General features: G+C 42.8%; 1 protein-coding gene across 4 annotated transcripts; it reads right to left on the bottom strand.

Moving 5' to 3' along the window:
* Positions 1-1,345: 1,345 nt before the first annotated feature.
* Polg2 (DNA polymerase gamma 2, accessory subunit) lies at positions 1,346-17,615 on the bottom strand. Of its 4 annotated transcripts, none has more exons than XM_090349923.1 (8): positions 16,956-17,615; positions 12,247-12,373; positions 11,899-12,004; positions 9,093-9,266; positions 5,026-5,166; positions 4,849-4,929; positions 3,366-3,466; positions 1,346-1,505 (listed from the first exon to the last, which is right to left on the bottom strand). In XM_090349923.1, the coding sequence occupies exons 1-8, from the start codon at positions 17,500-17,502 to the stop codon at positions 1,391-1,393; spliced, it is 1,392 nt and encodes a 463-aa protein (XP_090206049.1). In that variant the 5' UTR covers positions 17,503-17,615; the 3' UTR covers positions 1,346-1,390. The 4 variants fall into 4 exon arrangements, with proteins under 4 accessions (XP_090206049.1, XP_090206048.1, XP_090206050.1 ...); XM_090349922.1 differs by having other exon boundaries at positions 1,346-1,546; positions 16,956-17,613; XM_090349924.1 differs by lacking the exon at positions 4,849-4,929 and having other exon boundaries at positions 1,346-1,546; positions 16,956-17,614.
* Between the last annotated feature and the right edge of the window lie 456 nt (positions 17,616-18,071).

Raw genomic sequence — 18,071 nt, 5'->3', positions numbered from 1 at the left:
TCTTCCCACTTCTTTGAGATCATAGCTCCATCCCCAACTCAGCCCCTTGGGTATCAGAATCACTGGTCTGATGACCTAGGTGTGTGTTCCTCAGCACTATCTGGGAACCCAACTTCGTTACTTTCTGTTGGTCCTCAGCAAAAAGGACTGTCTTTACTAACCCTGGTAGGACACTAAGCAAGAGTCACTGGTAAGGGAAAGTGAGTGAAGATAAAATCCTTTCTTGGGAGTTTGGCCTACAGGCAGAGTGCTTGCCTAGCACGCACAAAGGCCCGGGTTCAATTCTTCCATACCACATACATAGAAAAAAAAAGCTGGAAGTGGTGCTGTGGCTCAAGTAGTAGAGCTCTAGCCTTTAGAAAAGTCCAAGCACCGTGCTCAGGCCCTGAGTTCAAGTCCTTCAACTGGCAAAAATAAATAAATCCTTTCTTGGAAGGACCATACCTGTCCTCAGGCAACTCACAGGCTGGCAACATCAGCCTGTACTTCAGAGTTGGGGGGGGGGGGGAGAAGAGGGGGAGGGAGGGAGGGAGAGAGAGAGAGAGAGAGAGTGTGTTTGAGATGGAGTCTTACTCTTTATCCTATGCTGGCTTTGAATCCTGCCTCAGCCTCCTAATTTCTGGGATTACAGGCATGTACTACCATATCTGGCTAAGAATCTGGTAAAATACAAATATGCAAACAGCACACTAAATAGATTCTCAAGTCTGCTTTTGGGCTTCTTGTGAGGTAAGAAATACCTCCATTTGCTTAAACTAGCACAGTAGAATTTTTCTTTCTTGTAGCTCAATATATTCTCAACACAACAAAATATACCAAAAGCGTAATAAAAAAAAATAAAATCAGGGCTGGGAATGTGGCTTAGTGGTAGAGTACTTACCTAGCATGCACGAAGCCCTGGGTTCGATTCCTCAGTATCACATATATAGAAAAAGCTGAAAGTGGAACTATAGCTCAAGTGGTAGTGTTAACCTTGAGCAAAAGAGGCGCAGGAATAGTGCCCAGGCCCTGAGTTCAAGCCCCAGGACTGTCAAAAAAAAAAAAAATCAAATTAGCTAGGTGCTTGTATTCGGGAGGCTGAGATCATAGTTCAAAGCAAGCCTGGGAAAGGAAAGTATGAAACTCTTATTTCCAATTAACTACCCAAAAACTGGAAGCTGTGGTTCAAAGTAGTAGAGTGCTAGCCTTAAGGAAAAACAAAACAAAAAAAGCCTCAGAGACAGTGCCCAGTAGAGTTCAAGCCCCACAACCGACAATAAATAAATAAATGATCAAATTAACCAAAAATGTTTACTTTATAAATATAATGGGATTAAAAGAATTAAATTAACATAATACAACCGAACACGGTGAGAATGTTTATTACATCAATGTGAAAGCCTACACGTTTTTAGCTGTGGATATGTACTTGGTTAAAAAGTCCTTTAGTTTGGCTATGTGTATCATTTCCTTCATGGTGGTATCTCTGCTTCTCAGGTGCACTAAGCCGTTCTCCAAAGTGGTCTCTGTAATCAGGATTGTGAAAAGGACACTCATTTCATCATACCTAAGAACAAACAGTTAAACCAAACACATGAACACAGTGTAAAGTGAAGTCCTCACATCACCAGCTTTCACTGCTTTACAGTTCATGCTACTTTTCAAGTCAAAATCCTGCTTGAAAGCTGAACCAAAAACGTCAATTTTCTGAATCTAAATTCTAAAGTAAGTTTTGAGCCCACATTAATAACTGAAAAGTCATATAAGATCTACACAAGTAAGTTTTGAGCCCACATCAATATCTGAAAAGTCATATAAGATATCTACACGGGCTCTTCAATACTTTGATGTAACATCAGGACAGCCCTCAGAATAACAATAGCCTTTGGAGCTTGACTACAGTCCAATAAGTTTGTTTTTTAAGATTACAGTCTTATATATACATTAAAAAAAAAAACAAAAAACAGTAACCCTAGCTTCTTAGGAGACTGAGATCTGAGGACTGTAGTTCAAAGCTAGCTGGTGCATGAAAGTCTGTGAGACTCATCTCCAATTAACCAGAAGTGGCACTGTGGCTCAAGGAGTAGAGCCTTGAGTTAAAGAGCTCAGGGACAATGCCCAGGCCCAGAGTTCAAGCCCCACAAACCAACCCCTCCCCCCCAAAAAATCAAAAACCAATTGTAATGAAGACATAACAACAAATTATGCCAAATCCATGATTCATTTATAACTGGGCATACTATTTTACAGTTTCTAGTTCAATAATCATTAACTATACTCATGTTGAACTTCTGTTTACCAAGTTGAACTACCTCATTAAGTGTTCACTGGATTTATAGAACTCCCTATGAAACTATTATTTATTTATTCCATTATTTTGGGTTATTAATACTTAGTAATTGCACAAGAAGGTGGTGTCTCATTGTTTATTGTTTATTCTGTTCCACAAAATTAAGCTTTATAAGATCAAGAAACTTTTGTTTACTATAGTACCTAAGTGCAGAAGACAAAAATATCTTGACTAGAAAATATGAACCATTGAGGAGGGAAATGGGGACCAAGATATGAGAAAGGGTATCAATGTATGTGAAGTAATGCACCTTCTATCTGGCGAATATAATGTAACCCTTCTATTAATTACAATAAAAAATATACAAAAAAAGAAAATACGAACCATAAAAAGAACAGTATATCTGATTATGTCCATATGAATCAAGGAACAGAGTTTTAGAACTTGTGAGAACTGCCAAGTTCCATCCTTTTTTTTTTTTTTTGTCAGTCAGGGGGCTTGAACTATGGGCCTGGGTGCTGCCCCTGAGCTGAATCTTCAGCTCAAGTCTACTGCCCTACTCCTTGAGCCATGGCGCCTCCACTTCCTGTTTTCTAGTGGTAACTGGAGATATGAGTTGCCTGGTCTTTAGTGCCTGGGCTAGCTTTGCACTGCGATCCTCAGATCTCAGCCTCCCGAATAGCTAGGATTACAGGCGTGAGCCACCGCGCCTGGCTCCATCCTTTCACACATGGCTCATTTTCTTCCGCTTTGTCTCAGAGTAAGCCACAATGCCAGCAATGGAAGCATGTGCTTCCAGGACTGATTCAACAAGTACATCATGTGACCTAACTTCAGCCCCAATCAACTGGTAAACTGAGGTATTCACGCTGCAGGACTGAGTCTTGAAACTATACCCAGCATGCAATCAAATATACCCATCCAATATTGTTCTTTCTATAGCAGTTAGCTGAGAGGAGAGGAGCACGAATTTGTAAAAGGGAAAGTAAGCATTTACCTTACCTTAATTACTTTATTAGTTTCTATTATCATAAAATGACATATTCAAACACTCTGAATAAAATACATTTCTAATGATAAGGAAGTTAATTCTTACCTTGAATAGAGTTGCTCCATGGAGGAATGTACAGTGTCCTGATAACCAGGCCACACAGAAATTCCATTTTCTAGTAATTCATTGAACAGCCCTTGACAAACCTGGAAGGAAGTACAAAGACTTCATATATGAAAGAAAAAGAAGCTAACATACTATTTTTTTTGTGAAACCACAAATTTTCAATGTCTAAAGGCATGATAATGGGGCTCAAATGCATTTACACACAGACTAGAGGAGGGTATATTTGAGGAGGAATCCAAAGACATAACTCCTATGAACAACTAAAGTACTAGCTCTATTTTAGATCTAGCTTCTACATATGAGAGAATGGAAACTATTTGGGGGGGGAGGTACAGCAACAGAGGAGAGGTACACAAATGTAGTCACTGTATTCAATGCACTCTGTGTAAAAAGTGAACTGTGTAACTTGTGGGGTAAGAATGGGAGAGGGAGAAATGAGGGAGTATGAAGGAAGGGGAGACACTGTCGAGAAGTACTGGACCCATCACCTGACTTATGAAACTGTAACCCTCATTACACAACTACTTGTTAACAGTAATTTTTTTTAGTAATGGGCATATCTCAGTGATAGGGCATCATGCCTACCATGCTCCAAGTTCTGGGTTCAAACTCCAGTACAAATGTATATCCATGGGCATACACATGGCTTATATACATGCATAGGGAACCCCCTTAGCATCTGGAGCTAAGTTCCAGGCAGGACTCCTTGTCCACAGGCACACCACATTAGCCATGTCTCTGGTCTACATTAAGGTGCCTGCAAGCACATGCTGGGCAACCTGTGATAGCCAAACATGCCCTGGGATATTAGCAAATGGCCCAGGGGAAGAGGCAGAAGGAGCGACACTGTTCACACTCCTCAAGCTTTGGAACTTATTAGTTATAGGCTATCCTATCCCCTAACCCAGAGGAAATAAGCCACTGTCTTCTCTGTGCTGGGATTCACTATCACCCACTTTCCTAGACTGGGAGCCAAGGAAAGCTGTGTCCTCTCTTACTCCGGTACTGGGTGGCTCTGAGCCCAGGAGATCCAAATGATGACTGCTGAAGGAGTCTCAGGAAAGAAATAGAAACCAGCCCCTGGCCTGGCTCAAGAATATTTAATAGAACAGACATATTAGAAAAATGAAAACTGCCAATCTAGAACTGAGCTCATGCCAACACGACTGAATCTAGAATCGAGCCCATGCCAGCACAACTGAAGTGTAAAATGGGAAAGAAGAATTTACTGACTACAGAAATATTTTACTTTCTAAAACTGAGCATGACTTTAACAGCTAATTCCACTAAATTGCTGCCAGCTTCTTAATATCCTACACTTCAGTTTATCTCTAAGCATAGTTCTGATCTGCAGCTCATAATTTATGAGTGAACCAAAACAAGACTTCAAATGGCAATTTTCCAAGTTTGCCTGTACTAACGATTGAAATGAAAGCATGACATTTAAGCTCCTGAAACTCACCTGTCTTAGTTCTGCTGTGGAACCTTTTCCCATATCCAAAGCAACCTTGATAGGGGCTAAACAAGGGTGAAGTTTAAGAACCTAAGGCAAATATTGGGTGGAAAAGGAAGAAAGAAGTCTAATTCATATCAAAAAGGAAAAATGAGACCCTGTAATTTTGTGTCCCAGGCCCAGCACCTTTCGATGAAGGGTGTTCTTCCTGGCAAAGGAGTTGTCGGCAAGCTGGAGAGAATCGTGGAGGTAAGCCAGCACACCGCTGTCCAGATCTCCATTTACAGACAGAACAGAAGGAACCACATTTTTCCGCCCATCTCGGCCCTTGGCAGCAAAGAACAAAACAGTATGCTTTAGCAGAATGTTCTTTAAATGATGTATCTTAGGGATGGGCATGGTGGCTCACACCTGTAATCCTAGCTACTCAGGAGGTTGAGATCTGAGGAGCATGGTTCAAAGCCAGCCTGGGCACTAAAAAGTCCATGAGACTCTTAGCTCCAATTAATCACCTGAAAACCGAAAGTGGTGCTGTGACTCAAAGGGCAGGGCAGGAGCCTTGAGCTTAAGAGCTCAGGGACAGCGCCCAGGCCCAGAGTTCAAGTCCCACAAGCAACAACAACAACAAAAAGATGTATCTTACGGGTTAGAGGCGTGTCTCAGGTGGTAAAGTGCCAGCCAATGAGTAAAAGCTTGAACTCAGAGTTCGAGTCTCACTCGTGGACAAAAAATAAATAAATGATGTCTCTTAGAATTACATAATCGGAACACAAAATTATAAATTCACTTTACAAAGCACCTACTTCACATCAGGTCTGCTAGGCACTGTTCTCTGCTCTCAGGGAGCCCAAAGTTCTAGTCAGTCGGGCTCAGCCAGCCACATTACTATCACCAGCCTAGCCTGGCCTCACCCCAGACAGGATGAACTAAGGCACGTGGAGTGGGATCTAGGCATCACCACCTTTTTAGTGCTTCCTAAGTGAGAAACAACATTTGGAAAAGAAATCCTTGTTTTCCTTTTTCTTTTGAGACAGGATCTATTGCAGTCCAGCTGGCTTTGAACTCTCAAATCATTTTATCTCAGCAGAGTACTGGGGTTAAAATCATTTATCATCATGCATGTAAAATATAGTTTGAAGATTACTAATAAAAGTCAGGAAAGCCATGGGGGTATTGAGCTGAGTATTGCAGTTTGAAGCCAGGCAGGGCAGGTAAGTCCATGAGACTTTTATCTCCAATCAACCACCAAAAACCTGGACATGAGGGTTAGGAGTTTAGCCTAGAGGTAGAGTGCTTGCCTAGCATGCATGAAGACCCAGATTCAATTCCTCCATATCACATACACAGAAAAAGCTGAAGTGGTACAATGGCTCAAGTGGTAGAGTACTAGCCTTGAGAAAGCCCAAGGACAATGCTCAGGCCTTGCGTTCAAGCACCAGGACTGGCAGGAAAACAAAACAAACAAACAAAAAACTGGATGTGGAGCTATGGCTCAAAGCAGTAGACTATTAGTCCTGAGGAAAAAAGTTCATGGAAAGCACACAAGCCCTTGAATTTAAGCCTGACTGACCAAAAAAAGTCACTCGTTAAAAAAAAATGAAATTTTACACAGTAACACTTCTATCTTCATTCTTTTGCTTTCAATACTAATCTATAAATTCCAAAGGGGATTTTTGAGCTCCAACATGACACCACTTGTGGAAAATTTCACTGACCTCAGGTGCTAGGTCAAAATCTAACACATGCACACTGAAACTATTGCATGAAACTGCCTGCTAGTTACATGAACATCTGCTGGGAACACTTGGTGGAGGGGGCTGCGGGATAGAGAAGCATGTCCAGGGTCAGGCTTTGACACTAGCTTCTTTCTCCTTCCTTCTCCTGGGCCAAAGAGGAGGAGGGAGGGCTCATCTTCACCTAAGCATGGTAGGGAGGAAAAGCTAGAATAAACCCCGTGGCACTGAAATGGAATTTGAGGAATATGGATGAAGCTCCAGATTCTAATAGACAGACCCAGACATGAGGTAGGTATGTAAATCTAGTTTCCCAGTTGTGTCCACAAGGGGGCATAGAAGCAATGATGTCCATTATAAGGAGTGTACCTCACAGAAAGAATCTCAAGTTTTAAGTACAATTTTCCTTTAACAACCATCAAGCTTCCTTAGAGAATTGGCTGACTCCACAGCTAGATCAAGAAAATATGAGATGATCTTGAAACAATCTGCTGGTATAAAAGTAGACTATGGGTGGACAGAATGGTGGAGAGAGGTCAAAAAGGAAGTGGCCAAGTCTAGGACACCATGAGGACTAAGAGAAATAATATAGTAAGGGATCTGTGACACTGAGAAAAACAGGAACCTTTAAGTTCATATCAATATGAAAAAAAAAGGATGTTTTCCCTCATATGTGGAAACTAGGCCTAATTCATTAATATACAAAAACGCTGGGTGCTAGGGGCTCACTCCTGTTATCTGTTATCCTAGCTACTCAGGAGGTGAGATCTGAGGATCTTGGTTCCAGGCAGAAAAGTCCCCTGAGACTCTTATCTCCAATAAACTACTCAAAAAAAAAAAAAAAGTCAGAAATAGTGCTGTAGCTCAAGGGATACAACACTAGCCTTGAACACAAAGTAGTTCAGGGACAACACTCAGGCCCTGAGTTCAACACCCAGGGCTGGCAAATTAATTAATTAATTAAACAAACAAATATACAAGAAAACACATGCAGGGGCAAATGCAAAGGCAAGTGTGCATAAACATATGGAAGAAATAAGTCAAATGTTGTAATGCCTCAGAAAAACTCACATTCCAGGAAACCAGTACTTAAAGGTATTATAGGGAGGTTTTAAGAGATGGAGGGACAAGACAAATGAAGAGAGGAAATGGGGAGAGAGTACATAATACTCAATGTTTATCCTATGAAATTAGGAAAATTGAGAGGAGGGGCAGGGTTGGGGTAACATTGATCAGGATGCATTGTACTTATAGAAAGACTTATTGAAAGTTGGGAGCTGGTGGCTCATGCCTATAATCCTAGCTACTCAGAAGGCTGAGATCTAAGGAGCGCAGTTCAAAGCCAGCCCAGGCATGGAAGTCTATGAGACTCTTTTCTCCAATTAACCACCAAAAACCAGACGTGGCACTGTGGCTCATGTGGTAGAGCACTAGCATTGAGCTGAAGAGCTCAGAAACAGCACCCAGGTCCAGAGTTCAAGTCCCACACAACTGACCAAAAAAAAAAAGGCTTATTGAATGGAAACTCTTTTGTACAACTAAAGATAATAAAAAATAAATGAATAAATGGGGCAGAAGGGAAACTTTTACCCTACATTGTATTACTGTCCCGTAAATCTAGAAGGATTGCTCTGAATAGTAAAATAAAACCAAAAGAAGACCCACTGTTTGGTCAAATTGACAGTACCTACTTATTTGATCAAGAATTACTATAGAGGCTGGGAGTATGGTCTCGTGGTATAGTGCTTGCCTAGCATGCATGAAGATTCAGGCTCGATTCCTTGGTACCACCTACACAGAAAAAGTCCACAGTGGTGCTGTGACTCAAGTGGTAGAGTGCTAGCCTCGAGAAAGCCCAAAAACAGTGTCTAGGCCAAGTTCATGCCCCAGGACTGGCAAAAAAAAAAAAAAAACGGAAAAGAAAAGGAAAAAGAATCTCTTTTAGATACTACAACTAGAAAATCAAATTTAGTGACAAAGGTTATTTAGACAGTTACTTTTAAGATTCATTATTTGCTTTATGCCAGAAAACCCTGGAAGACATCGTTTTCACCACATCAGTCAACTTAACCCCCAGATGAATACACCGATGCCATATGCCTCTTGATGTGGTGCAGTGCTTCTTACCATTTCTGGCAAAAACATGCACATCATGAGGAATACTAGACATACCCACACCAAGGGACCCATGAGACCATCTAGAGCCACTGCCTGTATTCTTCCAAATGTTCTAGCCATGAAGGGCAGGACAGATAGAAGGAAGTGTTCACTGAAAGATGAGGGACATGACAACTAACTAAATACAGCAGTCTGGACTGGATCCTAGACCTAAACATGGTATGATGGAATAACAGTCACACCTCAAGAGTTTTGTAAAAAAAAAAAAAAGCTACTGCTAATTTTTCCTTTTGATGTGGTTAAGTGGTAGTGGAACACTATGTCTGCTGTTATTCTCAAGTGGTTCAGAAATGATCACAGAGAATGTAGGTGAAGAACCCAGGAGCTTGAGATAAAACATACGTGTAATTTAGACGTATTTTCAGGATACATGAGCAAAAGTTCTTGATCTCCTAGATGCCACAGGGTCTCTATTGGCTCCTTTCCCCAGGGAAAATTGTAGTAAAGTCTGCTTCCTTTCCGTCCCTCTTCATCCTGACAATCACTGCTGCTGAAGTTAGATGGGCTCATGGCAAACTGGAAAAGAAAGTTTACATTTGCCTTGCTAATTTATTACTTATGGACCATCTCATAATCATGCCTAATAATTAGAGCTTCTATGAAGCCATTGGTTATCAGTGGGGTCTTCCTTTTAGAATTAAAGTTGCCTGACACTTTTTTTTTTTTGGTTGGTGGTAGGGCTTGAACTCTGGGCCTGGGCGCTGTCCCTGAGCTCTTCAGCTCAAGGCTATTGTCAGAACCCTTGAGCCACATCGACACTTCTGGTTAGTTTCTAGTAGTTAATTGGAAATAAGAGTCTCTCAGTCTTAGCCAGGCACGGTGGCTCACACCTGTAATGCTAGCTTCTCAGGAAGACTGATATCTGAGGATCAAGGTTCAAAGCCAGCCCAGGCACAAAAGGACCTGAGACTCTTATCTCCATTTAACCTCTAGAAAATGGGAAGTGGGGCTTGGTTCAAGGGTAGAATGGTAGTCTTGAGCTGAAGAGCTCAGGGACAGTGCCCAGGCTGAGTTCAAGCCCCATGACATCCCCCCCGCCCCCCCCCCCCCACAAAAAGAGTCTCACAGTCTTTAGTGCCCAGGCTGGCTTTGGACCACAATCCTCAGATCTCAGCTTCCTGTGTGGCTAGATTACAGGTGTGAGCCACCACTCCCAGCATTGCCTGACACTTTTTATCCAACAGTGGACTAAAACTAAGCAAGTCTCAAAAATTATGAGATTTACTAAGTATAAGCAAGTCTATTGCCCAGCAACTGGCTTTGAATCTGAAATGAGTATTAAGAGAAACCTGCTGCGGCTGTCTAGCCCTTTTGAGGCTGATTTACCAGGAAGAGGACAAGCTGTACAGGAACTGATGGAATGAAGTATTGCCAGGCAGATACCCTAACTACTGTTAGGTCCCACTGGAAACAATGACTTCTTCCCTTGGCTCTCTCCCCCTGCACCTGGAAATCCCCGCCCAGCACCTGTAACCCTGGCAACTGGCATGCCTGGGGGCAGTGGGAGGTCCCCACTGAGGCATTTCCCCATCCTCTGAGATCACATCCACTTCCGCTGTGTGTACACCCCTCCCCCTATATAATCTCTCACTTCCCGCCCTAAGTCCTCTTGCTCACCCAACTCCATCTTGGGCGGCAGGAGTCTGCTCTTTCCTCACGCAATAAACCCTCTCCTCCTGAACTGCATGGAGTTTCCTTTCAGCAGACCTTACACTAACCTTAAACCCTAAATACTCAGGAGACTCAGTTTTGAGGATTACAGTTTGAAGCCAGTCTAAATAGGAAAATTTGTGAGACTCATCTCCAGTTAACTACTAAAAAGTTGGAAGTAATGTTTAAGTGGTAGAGCCTTCAGTAAAACAGCTAAAGGACAGTGCTTAGGCACTGAATTCAAGCCCCTATACTGGTACATGCCACGTACACATACACAACCAGACCCCGGTGGCTCACACCTGTAATCCTATCTACTCAGAAGGCTGAGATCTAAGGGTTGTGGTTGGAAGCCAGCACAGGTATTAGCCTTGAGCACAAAAGCTCAAGTTCAGCACCCAATCCCTGTTCAAGCTCCAGGAATGGCGAAGAAGACAAAAGAAGATGGTATCATATAGTTCTGACCCTTCTATGAAGTTATTATTTGTGGGATTTCCTTTTAGCGTAGGTTAAGTTTAAGGATTTTTTGTTGTTGTTCTTGGTTGGTCACAGGCTTGAACTCAGGTCCTGGGTGCTGTTCCTGAGCTTTTTCAGTTGAGCCTAGTGCTCTATTACTTGGAGCCACAGCACCACTTCTGGTTTTATGGTGGTTAATTGGAGATAAGAGTCTCACGGACTTCCCTGCCCAGGCTAGCATCAAACTGTGATCCTCAGATCTCAGCCTCTTGAATAGCTGGGATTACAGGCATGAACCACTGGAATCCAGTTAAGCTTCAGAATTTTAAAGAACTGGGAAAAGGCAGGGCAATAGTAAGGCAAAAAAAAGGTGACTGGCTTCACATTTCATTCCAATACAAAGCCATTTTGATTAACACAGAGATCAAAGAGGTAGACAGCCAAACCTGAGACGGTAGTAGTCCTACTCCATTCTACCTTAAGCAGCAAACGCATCTGAGCTTAACACGACTTTATCTAAGTAACCTCCTTATCTGGAGCAATAAAAAATCTTATGGCTGGGCTCTACTGGCTCACTCTTGTAATTCTAGCTACTCAGAATGCTGAAATTTTGAGGATCAAGGTTCAAAGCCAACAAGGATAAGAAATTCCAGGGGACTCTTCAATTTACCTACCAGAAAATATGAAGTGGACCAGTGGCTCTAAGTAGTAAAGCACTAATCTTGCACAAAAAGTTCAGGGACAGTGCGTAGGCCTTGAGTTCAAGCCCCAGGACAGACAAAAAAAAATCCTCTCTGTACTAGATTTATTACAGCTAGCGCTTATATATACAGCAAAGCTGGAGGAAGGACTCAGTGGTAGAGTTGCAACCCAGGTGCAAGTCTTGGGTTTGCTCTCCAACACACACACATACACACACACACAAAACACACACACAGAAAAATTGGGATACCAAAGCAAATTTGATTTATAATGCAGAAGCACTAGCTCTGACACATTAAGACAATTTACCTATTGATTCTTAAAGTTATTATTGTAATACCTTTCTCCACCATAGGAGCCGATGACGCAACCAGAAATCAAGCCACTGGCTTGAAGTCCTTGGGGAAGTAAACCATACCAGTGAAGCTTCAGTCTTCTCACCAATTCTTGGAAGATGAAATAGGTCAGAAAATTAGTTTATTTGGAAATTGTATAATCTAATCCAAAGTGGACATGACTTGTCTGATTCTTTTTTTTTTTGGTGGGGGGAGTTATGGGGCTTGAACTCTGGGCCTGGGCTCTGTCTCTGAGCTCTTCAGCTCAAGGCTAGCGCTCTACCACTTGAGCTACAGCACCTCTTTCCTGATTCTTGACTACTATGAGACCAGGTATTGGCTACATTTTGTACCTTTTAACACCATTAAGGATCTGCTCAGTGTCAGAAACAGGATGAAAGCACACTCCAATCTGAGCAAGGCCATAAGGTAGCCTTCTGTTTACCAGATCCAGGCAATTAACATAGTGCTCCAAGGCACCTGTCAAAAGACAAAGCAATTGTTGTATAAACTTGTTCCATAGATCTGAACTGTTTTTGTCAATCTACACACATAGTTCTAGCATAATAATGTTAAGGTTACGGGTACGGAGGATGGCACATGGTGGCAAGTCCTGCCTGCAGGAAAGGTTGAGGCAGGAGGGATCTCTTGATCCAGACCAGCCTGGGAAACAGTTGAGACCCTCTCTTAACAAAAATAATGTCAATAGAGTAGCACAGAGCTAATACAGGAAGATTTAAATGACCATTTAATTGTATGCAATTTCTCCACAACTTTTTTTCACCCCAGCTAGAATTCTGAGTCTGGGCCCTATCCTTGAGCCTTCATGCTCAAGGCCGGGCATCTATCACTTGAGCCATAGCTCAACTTCTATTCTTTTGTGGTTAATTGGAGATAAGTCTCACAGACTTTTCCTGCCTGGCTGGCTTCTAACTACAATTCTCAGATTTCTGCCTGAGTAGTTAGGATTATAGGTGTAATCCACCAATGCTCTGGCTGCCATAATTTTTCAGTTTGGAGATTTTTAAATCTCCAAACAAAGATCTTTAAATCTAAAGCTCAAAAAAAAAGTATAATAGACACTTGAATATAACTTTGAGTCTAGACTCAACTATCAATATTTGTGATACTTTTTTTACCTACAAACACTAATATGCTGTATGCTATTGCACTGTAAAATTAACTATAATTCCATAATATCTAACATATTTTACCTGCTCCAATTGTCATCCATAAAATACTAACATTTTGTTCATCCAATTTAAGTCTATGCACCTTTTTTTTTGTATGTGTGGGCCAGTCCTGGATCTTGAACTCAGGGAATGGGCACTATCCCTGAGTTTTTGTACTCCAGGCTAGCACTCTACAACTTGGGCCACAGCTCCACTTTTGGCTTTTTTGGGGGTACTTAACTGGAGTTTCCTGCCCAAGCTAGCTTCGAACTGGTCCTCAAATCTCAGCCTCCTGAGTATTGAGCATTATATGCATGAGCCACCAGCCCTAGTCCCCCCGTCCACTCACCCACCTCCAGGTCGTGGGGCTTGAACTCTGGGCCTGGGCGCTGTCCCTGAGCTCTTCAGCTCAAAACTACTGCCCCACCCTTGGAACCACAGCATCACTTCCGATTTTCTAGTGGTTAATCGGAGGTAAGTGTCTCAGACTTTAATGCCTGGGCTGGCTTTGAACCACCATCTTTAGATCTCAGCCTTTTGAGTAGCTAGGATTACAGGCGTGAACCACAGTGCCTGGCTCGCCAGTCCTAGTTCTTAGACACTGCATTTTGATTGGGTCTGTTCAATCTCTTAACTGAGAAAGAACACTCACTGACTCCACATCAACTCTGCTTTCAATGACATTGACTATTGTTTTTTGAGATGGAGTCTAATGAAATATGTACTCCAGACTGGCATCAAATTTGTAATCTTCCTACTTCTGTCTCCATAATGCTCAGATTCCAGACTAATCCTTCCACACCTGGCACCTGGCTCAATCACATACTTTTTTTTTTTGTTTTTTGTAGGTAGTGGGGCTTGAACTCTGCCTGGGCGCTGTCCCTGAGCTCTTCAGCTCAAGGCTACTGCCCTACCCTTGAGACAAGCCCCACTTCCCATTTTCTAGAAGTTAATTGGAGATAAGTCTCAGGTCCTTTTGTGCCCTGGCTGGCTTTGAACCTTGATCCTCAGATCTCAGCCTCCTGAGTAGCTAGGATTACAGGTGTGAGCCACTGCGCCTGGCTCTCAATAACACACACTTGATTTGAGTCCAGACTAATCACTAATCATTTCATAGTTGGGATTTGTCTGAATCCTTATGATTTATTATGACAATAATTTTTGGCAGGAATAAACTGTTAATATGCAAATTCTCTTGCTGGATCATGGGAGAGACTCCACTAAATTATTCCTCCACTGACAAACCAGACTTAAGTACTTTAAAGTAGTAAATAATTGCTCCCCAACAATATTCTGCTCCCCTATAATCTTTATTCCAGTCACGGGGCTTGAACTCATGGCCTGGGCACTGTCCTTGGACACTTTTTGCTCAAGGCTAGTGCTCTGCCACTTGAGCCACAGCATCACTTCTAGCTTTTTCTATGTTTGTGGTATCGAGGAATGGAACCCAGGGCTTTGTGCATGCGAGGTGAGCACTCTACTACTAGGTTATGCTCACAGGCGTCCCCTATAATCTTTTACCCAATATTTTAGAATCCATTGATGACCCATTCTTGAGTCAGCTATACTACACACTGTCAAATTATGCAGTGGAGAGTCTTCTATTTTTGTACATCTTCTGGAAAATGTAACTTTCCCTGCACTTTCTTCTCCACCCTTTACCTCAATTACAGTGTGGATTCTCAGACTCTCTTACTGTACAATTTGTAACAAATCTGGTCAGTGGTAGCCTATTAATGGCAGCATCTGTGTCTCTTTGTGTCTCACAACACAAGTTTTCAAGCAATTTGCTTTCTAGCATCATTTAGTGTTCCAAACTTACCTTGAACTATCCCTGTCCCAGACCTGGAATCAGCCACTTCTCCAAGCACTGGTTTACTTTAGAAACCAAGATCTGGGAACCAGGTATGCCCAATGCTAATGAGTGTCACTGCTTCTATGCCCTTTCAATGAAAGTTTGCAAAACAAGTTTTAGAAATTGTCAGTTCATACTGATACTACAGTTTTTGGTTATTACAGTTTTTCCTTGTTATTTTCATAATTTTTCTTCTTTTTCATTAGAGAAAATCTTGGTTCTTACAACATTAACCTAACTGTATCTTGCTTTATCCTACAATATATAGAAACAAGAGCTCTGATTCCACATTTTGACATTACCAAGAGTCAAGTATTACCTGATTTGGACAGTCTATAGATTGTCTACATGAGAAAGTCAAGCCAAAAAAACTTTTTTTAACACTTTTAAAGGAAGCTACCAAGATCTGGGGTGCACAGAGAAGTGAATTCAATACTTGTTATTTTTTAAACAACAGACTCTAAACAGAGATCATTGATGTGTCCAAAAATGTTGGTCAGAGGATGAGGAAAAGGTCTAAGAATACGAAGCAATAACTGTTTCTGGAAACAGAATAGTTAAGAATTTTTATAAAGCTATTCACAAACAGAGGCTGTCCAGACAGTTCAAACCTGGGCCAGAAAAGGGGAAGAGCATCACCAACAAAAAAATGGAAAGATTGGTAACTAAGCTAAAAACAGTAGACTCCTGAAGGATTTGGCCATTTGGTAGGTTTCCAAAGGCAAGAAAATGCATGTCACATGAAGAGATGCTTGAAAATGGGTAAGACGCAAGAAAATAAAACCTAGCTGGGTGCTGGTGGCTCACGCCTATAATCCTAGCTACCTAGGAGGCTGAGATCTGAGGATTGCAATTCAAAGCCAGTCTGGACACTCCCTGAGACTCCTATATCCAATTAACCACCAGAAAACTGGTAGTTCAAGGAATAGGTTGGTAGCCTAAGTTCAAGGCTCAAAGTTTAAGCCCCACAACCCACCAAAAAAGACCTATGTAACTATGAGGATAGTGACTTCACTTATCAGATGGGAAAGAAGAGATTAATTTAGGGACATGGTGAATAAGCAGGCAATGACTTAACACCCAAAAGGCAAAAATTCCATGGCATATAGAATCAGAAATCAAAATTACCACATTTTTGTAACCACTTTTTCTAGTTAACTTTATTTCATGAAGGAAATATTTAAAGGCTACAGTATGGATATTAACTTTCACAGCTTCAGACATTCAGAGTGTTTTCAATTGCGATAGTATACCAAAATGACAACGGCAGCATTTCTCAAAGATGAGACCCTGTGTAGCCAGTGTGTCCTGCCAAGAACCCCTGTGATTTTTTTTAAAAAAACTTATCTCTGTATTATGTTGTATTTGAGACTGTAAATGCTAGTGATGCTCTCCATACTACTGTGAACTCACTCCAGAACCATCCATATTTGCTAATCCCTGCACTCGGGAGTCTGAGGCAGGAGGAGCTGGAGCTACCTTAAAAAAAAAAAAAAATCACCTATAAAACCTGACTAATTCTCATGAGTTGGTAAACTGGAAAATTATGTTAAGGGTCAAACAACAGGTTGTAGATCAGTTCTCAGTAAGAAAAACGGGGGGGGGGGAGGGTAGCATTTTTCTTTTTGCAAGGGAATAACCTTAGCTCTTGATTTAATTCATCATATCGTGTCAAACTGAAGCTTAACCATGGGAATATCTGTGAACGTTTTGGTATCAGTGAACAAACGGCTCAAGCACATGATTTGTCTCGATGTTCAATCCCAGGGTTACTCAACTGGATGCTAAGGTTCTATGGGTTATTCCGTAAACTGACAGCTTTACGCGTCCCTCCGGACAGCAATGGTTTTATGAACTACTTACTAGTATACTGTATTTAAAAGATGAGATAATAGCTATATTTAAACGACGAGAAAGCTAGTAACATTTCTTTGCATGGGGATCAAGGGCCAGCTCCAATCCCCAAACTGGAGCGAGATGGCCTTTCCACCCCAAACCTGTTTTCGGAAGCATAAAAATTGGGGAAGAACCATACCGTGAAGAAGATTCTTGCGCAGTTTGCCAGAAGTTTTTACTAAGTTCTCAAGACACGCTACTAGCTGTTCTTTACTCATATCTTTGTCTTGCAGGATTTCACGTAGGGTTTCTGCAGAGACGAACTCGAAGGCCGTGTCCGCGGGCGGCGTCGGGCCGGGCTGGTGGTGGAGGGCGTCCACCGCGAACACCTGCTCCCGGAACGCTGCCATCGAGGACCACCATTCCGCTGCCAGGTTCTTCCGCAACTCTACGCCCAAGGGTCCAAAGCCGGGGTGGCAGCCGCTCAGCAGAGAATCGCGGCTAAGCTGCGGCGGGGCTCCGCTGAGAAAATGCCTTTTCTGACAGAGCTCCAGCAGCGCCTCGGCCCGCGCCTCGGCCTCCGCCTCGGCGTCCGCGAGCGTCTCCGCGTGCGGGCCCAGGTGCTCCTCCAACGAACACCTTTCCGTCCACCTCTCCGGCTGCCCCTCGTCAACTCGACCCCCAAAGCTCGAGAACACACACCTGAAGATCTTCTGGCAAACCCTGATGGCTGCCCCGGAGCGCATCTCCTCCGAGTTAAAGAGCGCCCCGCTTCATCCACCCGCCGCCACCAAAAAAACCGCTACAACCGTAGAAAACGCGGCCCACGCGCGGCGGAAGTGAGCGTGCGTGCCACTGGCCCTGCCCCCGGAAGTGCGCCACTACCTTTGGGCCCTGCCCCGCCCTCCACGGGGGTCGCCAACCGTCGTCCGGGAACTCCAACCTGGCCCCGCCCCCACCCTTGGTGCTGCTGATTGGCTGCCCTTTATGGGAACCTGTCATTCCCACCTGCTTTTTTTAAGTAAACAAGATTTAGTTCCAATTTGATAGGTGGCTAAATTCAGAGCCTTCTAAGTCCAAGCAAATTCCACTGAGCGGCCTACTCTCCTGGTTGTTGAGGCAAACAATGCAGCCCCTCCCAAACGGTGGAGGCCCACACTAAGTGGGGCATGCACAGGAACTCCCCATCTCATATAGGTGGGCAACCTTTTCTCTCAAGGCCATTTATAACATCTGCAGACTACAGGAAGATGAACTCCAGCAGCCCAGGATTTTTTGGTGGTATGGGTTACAAGTTCTAAATCCCCAACCCACT

This window comes from Megascapheus bottae, chromosome 17 (assembly GCF_031878675.1).
Source record: "Megascapheus bottae isolate mThoBot1 chromosome 17, mThoBot2.hap1, whole genome shotgun sequence".
Lineage (NCBI taxonomy): Eukaryota > Metazoa > Chordata > Mammalia > Rodentia > Geomyidae > Megascapheus > Megascapheus bottae.
Note: the sequence above shows the minus strand (reverse complement) of the source record. Positions and strands in the feature narration are given on the sequence as shown.

Excerpts from the sequence above, each read along its gene's own strand:
- Polg2 (XM_090349922.1), bottom strand. The coding sequence starts at position 17,502 with ATGCGCTCCGGGGCAGCCATCAGGGTTTGCCAGAAGATCTTCAGGTGT. Across the intron at positions 12,374-16,955 it reads GCGCAAGAATCTTCTTCACG|GTGCCTTGGAGCACTATGTT; the intron begins GTATGGTTCTTC and ends GTCTTTTGACAG. Across the intron at positions 4,930-5,025 it reads AGAACACCCTTCATCGAAAG|GTTCTTAAACTTCACCCTTG; the intron begins GTGCTGGGCCTG and ends TATTTGCCTTAG.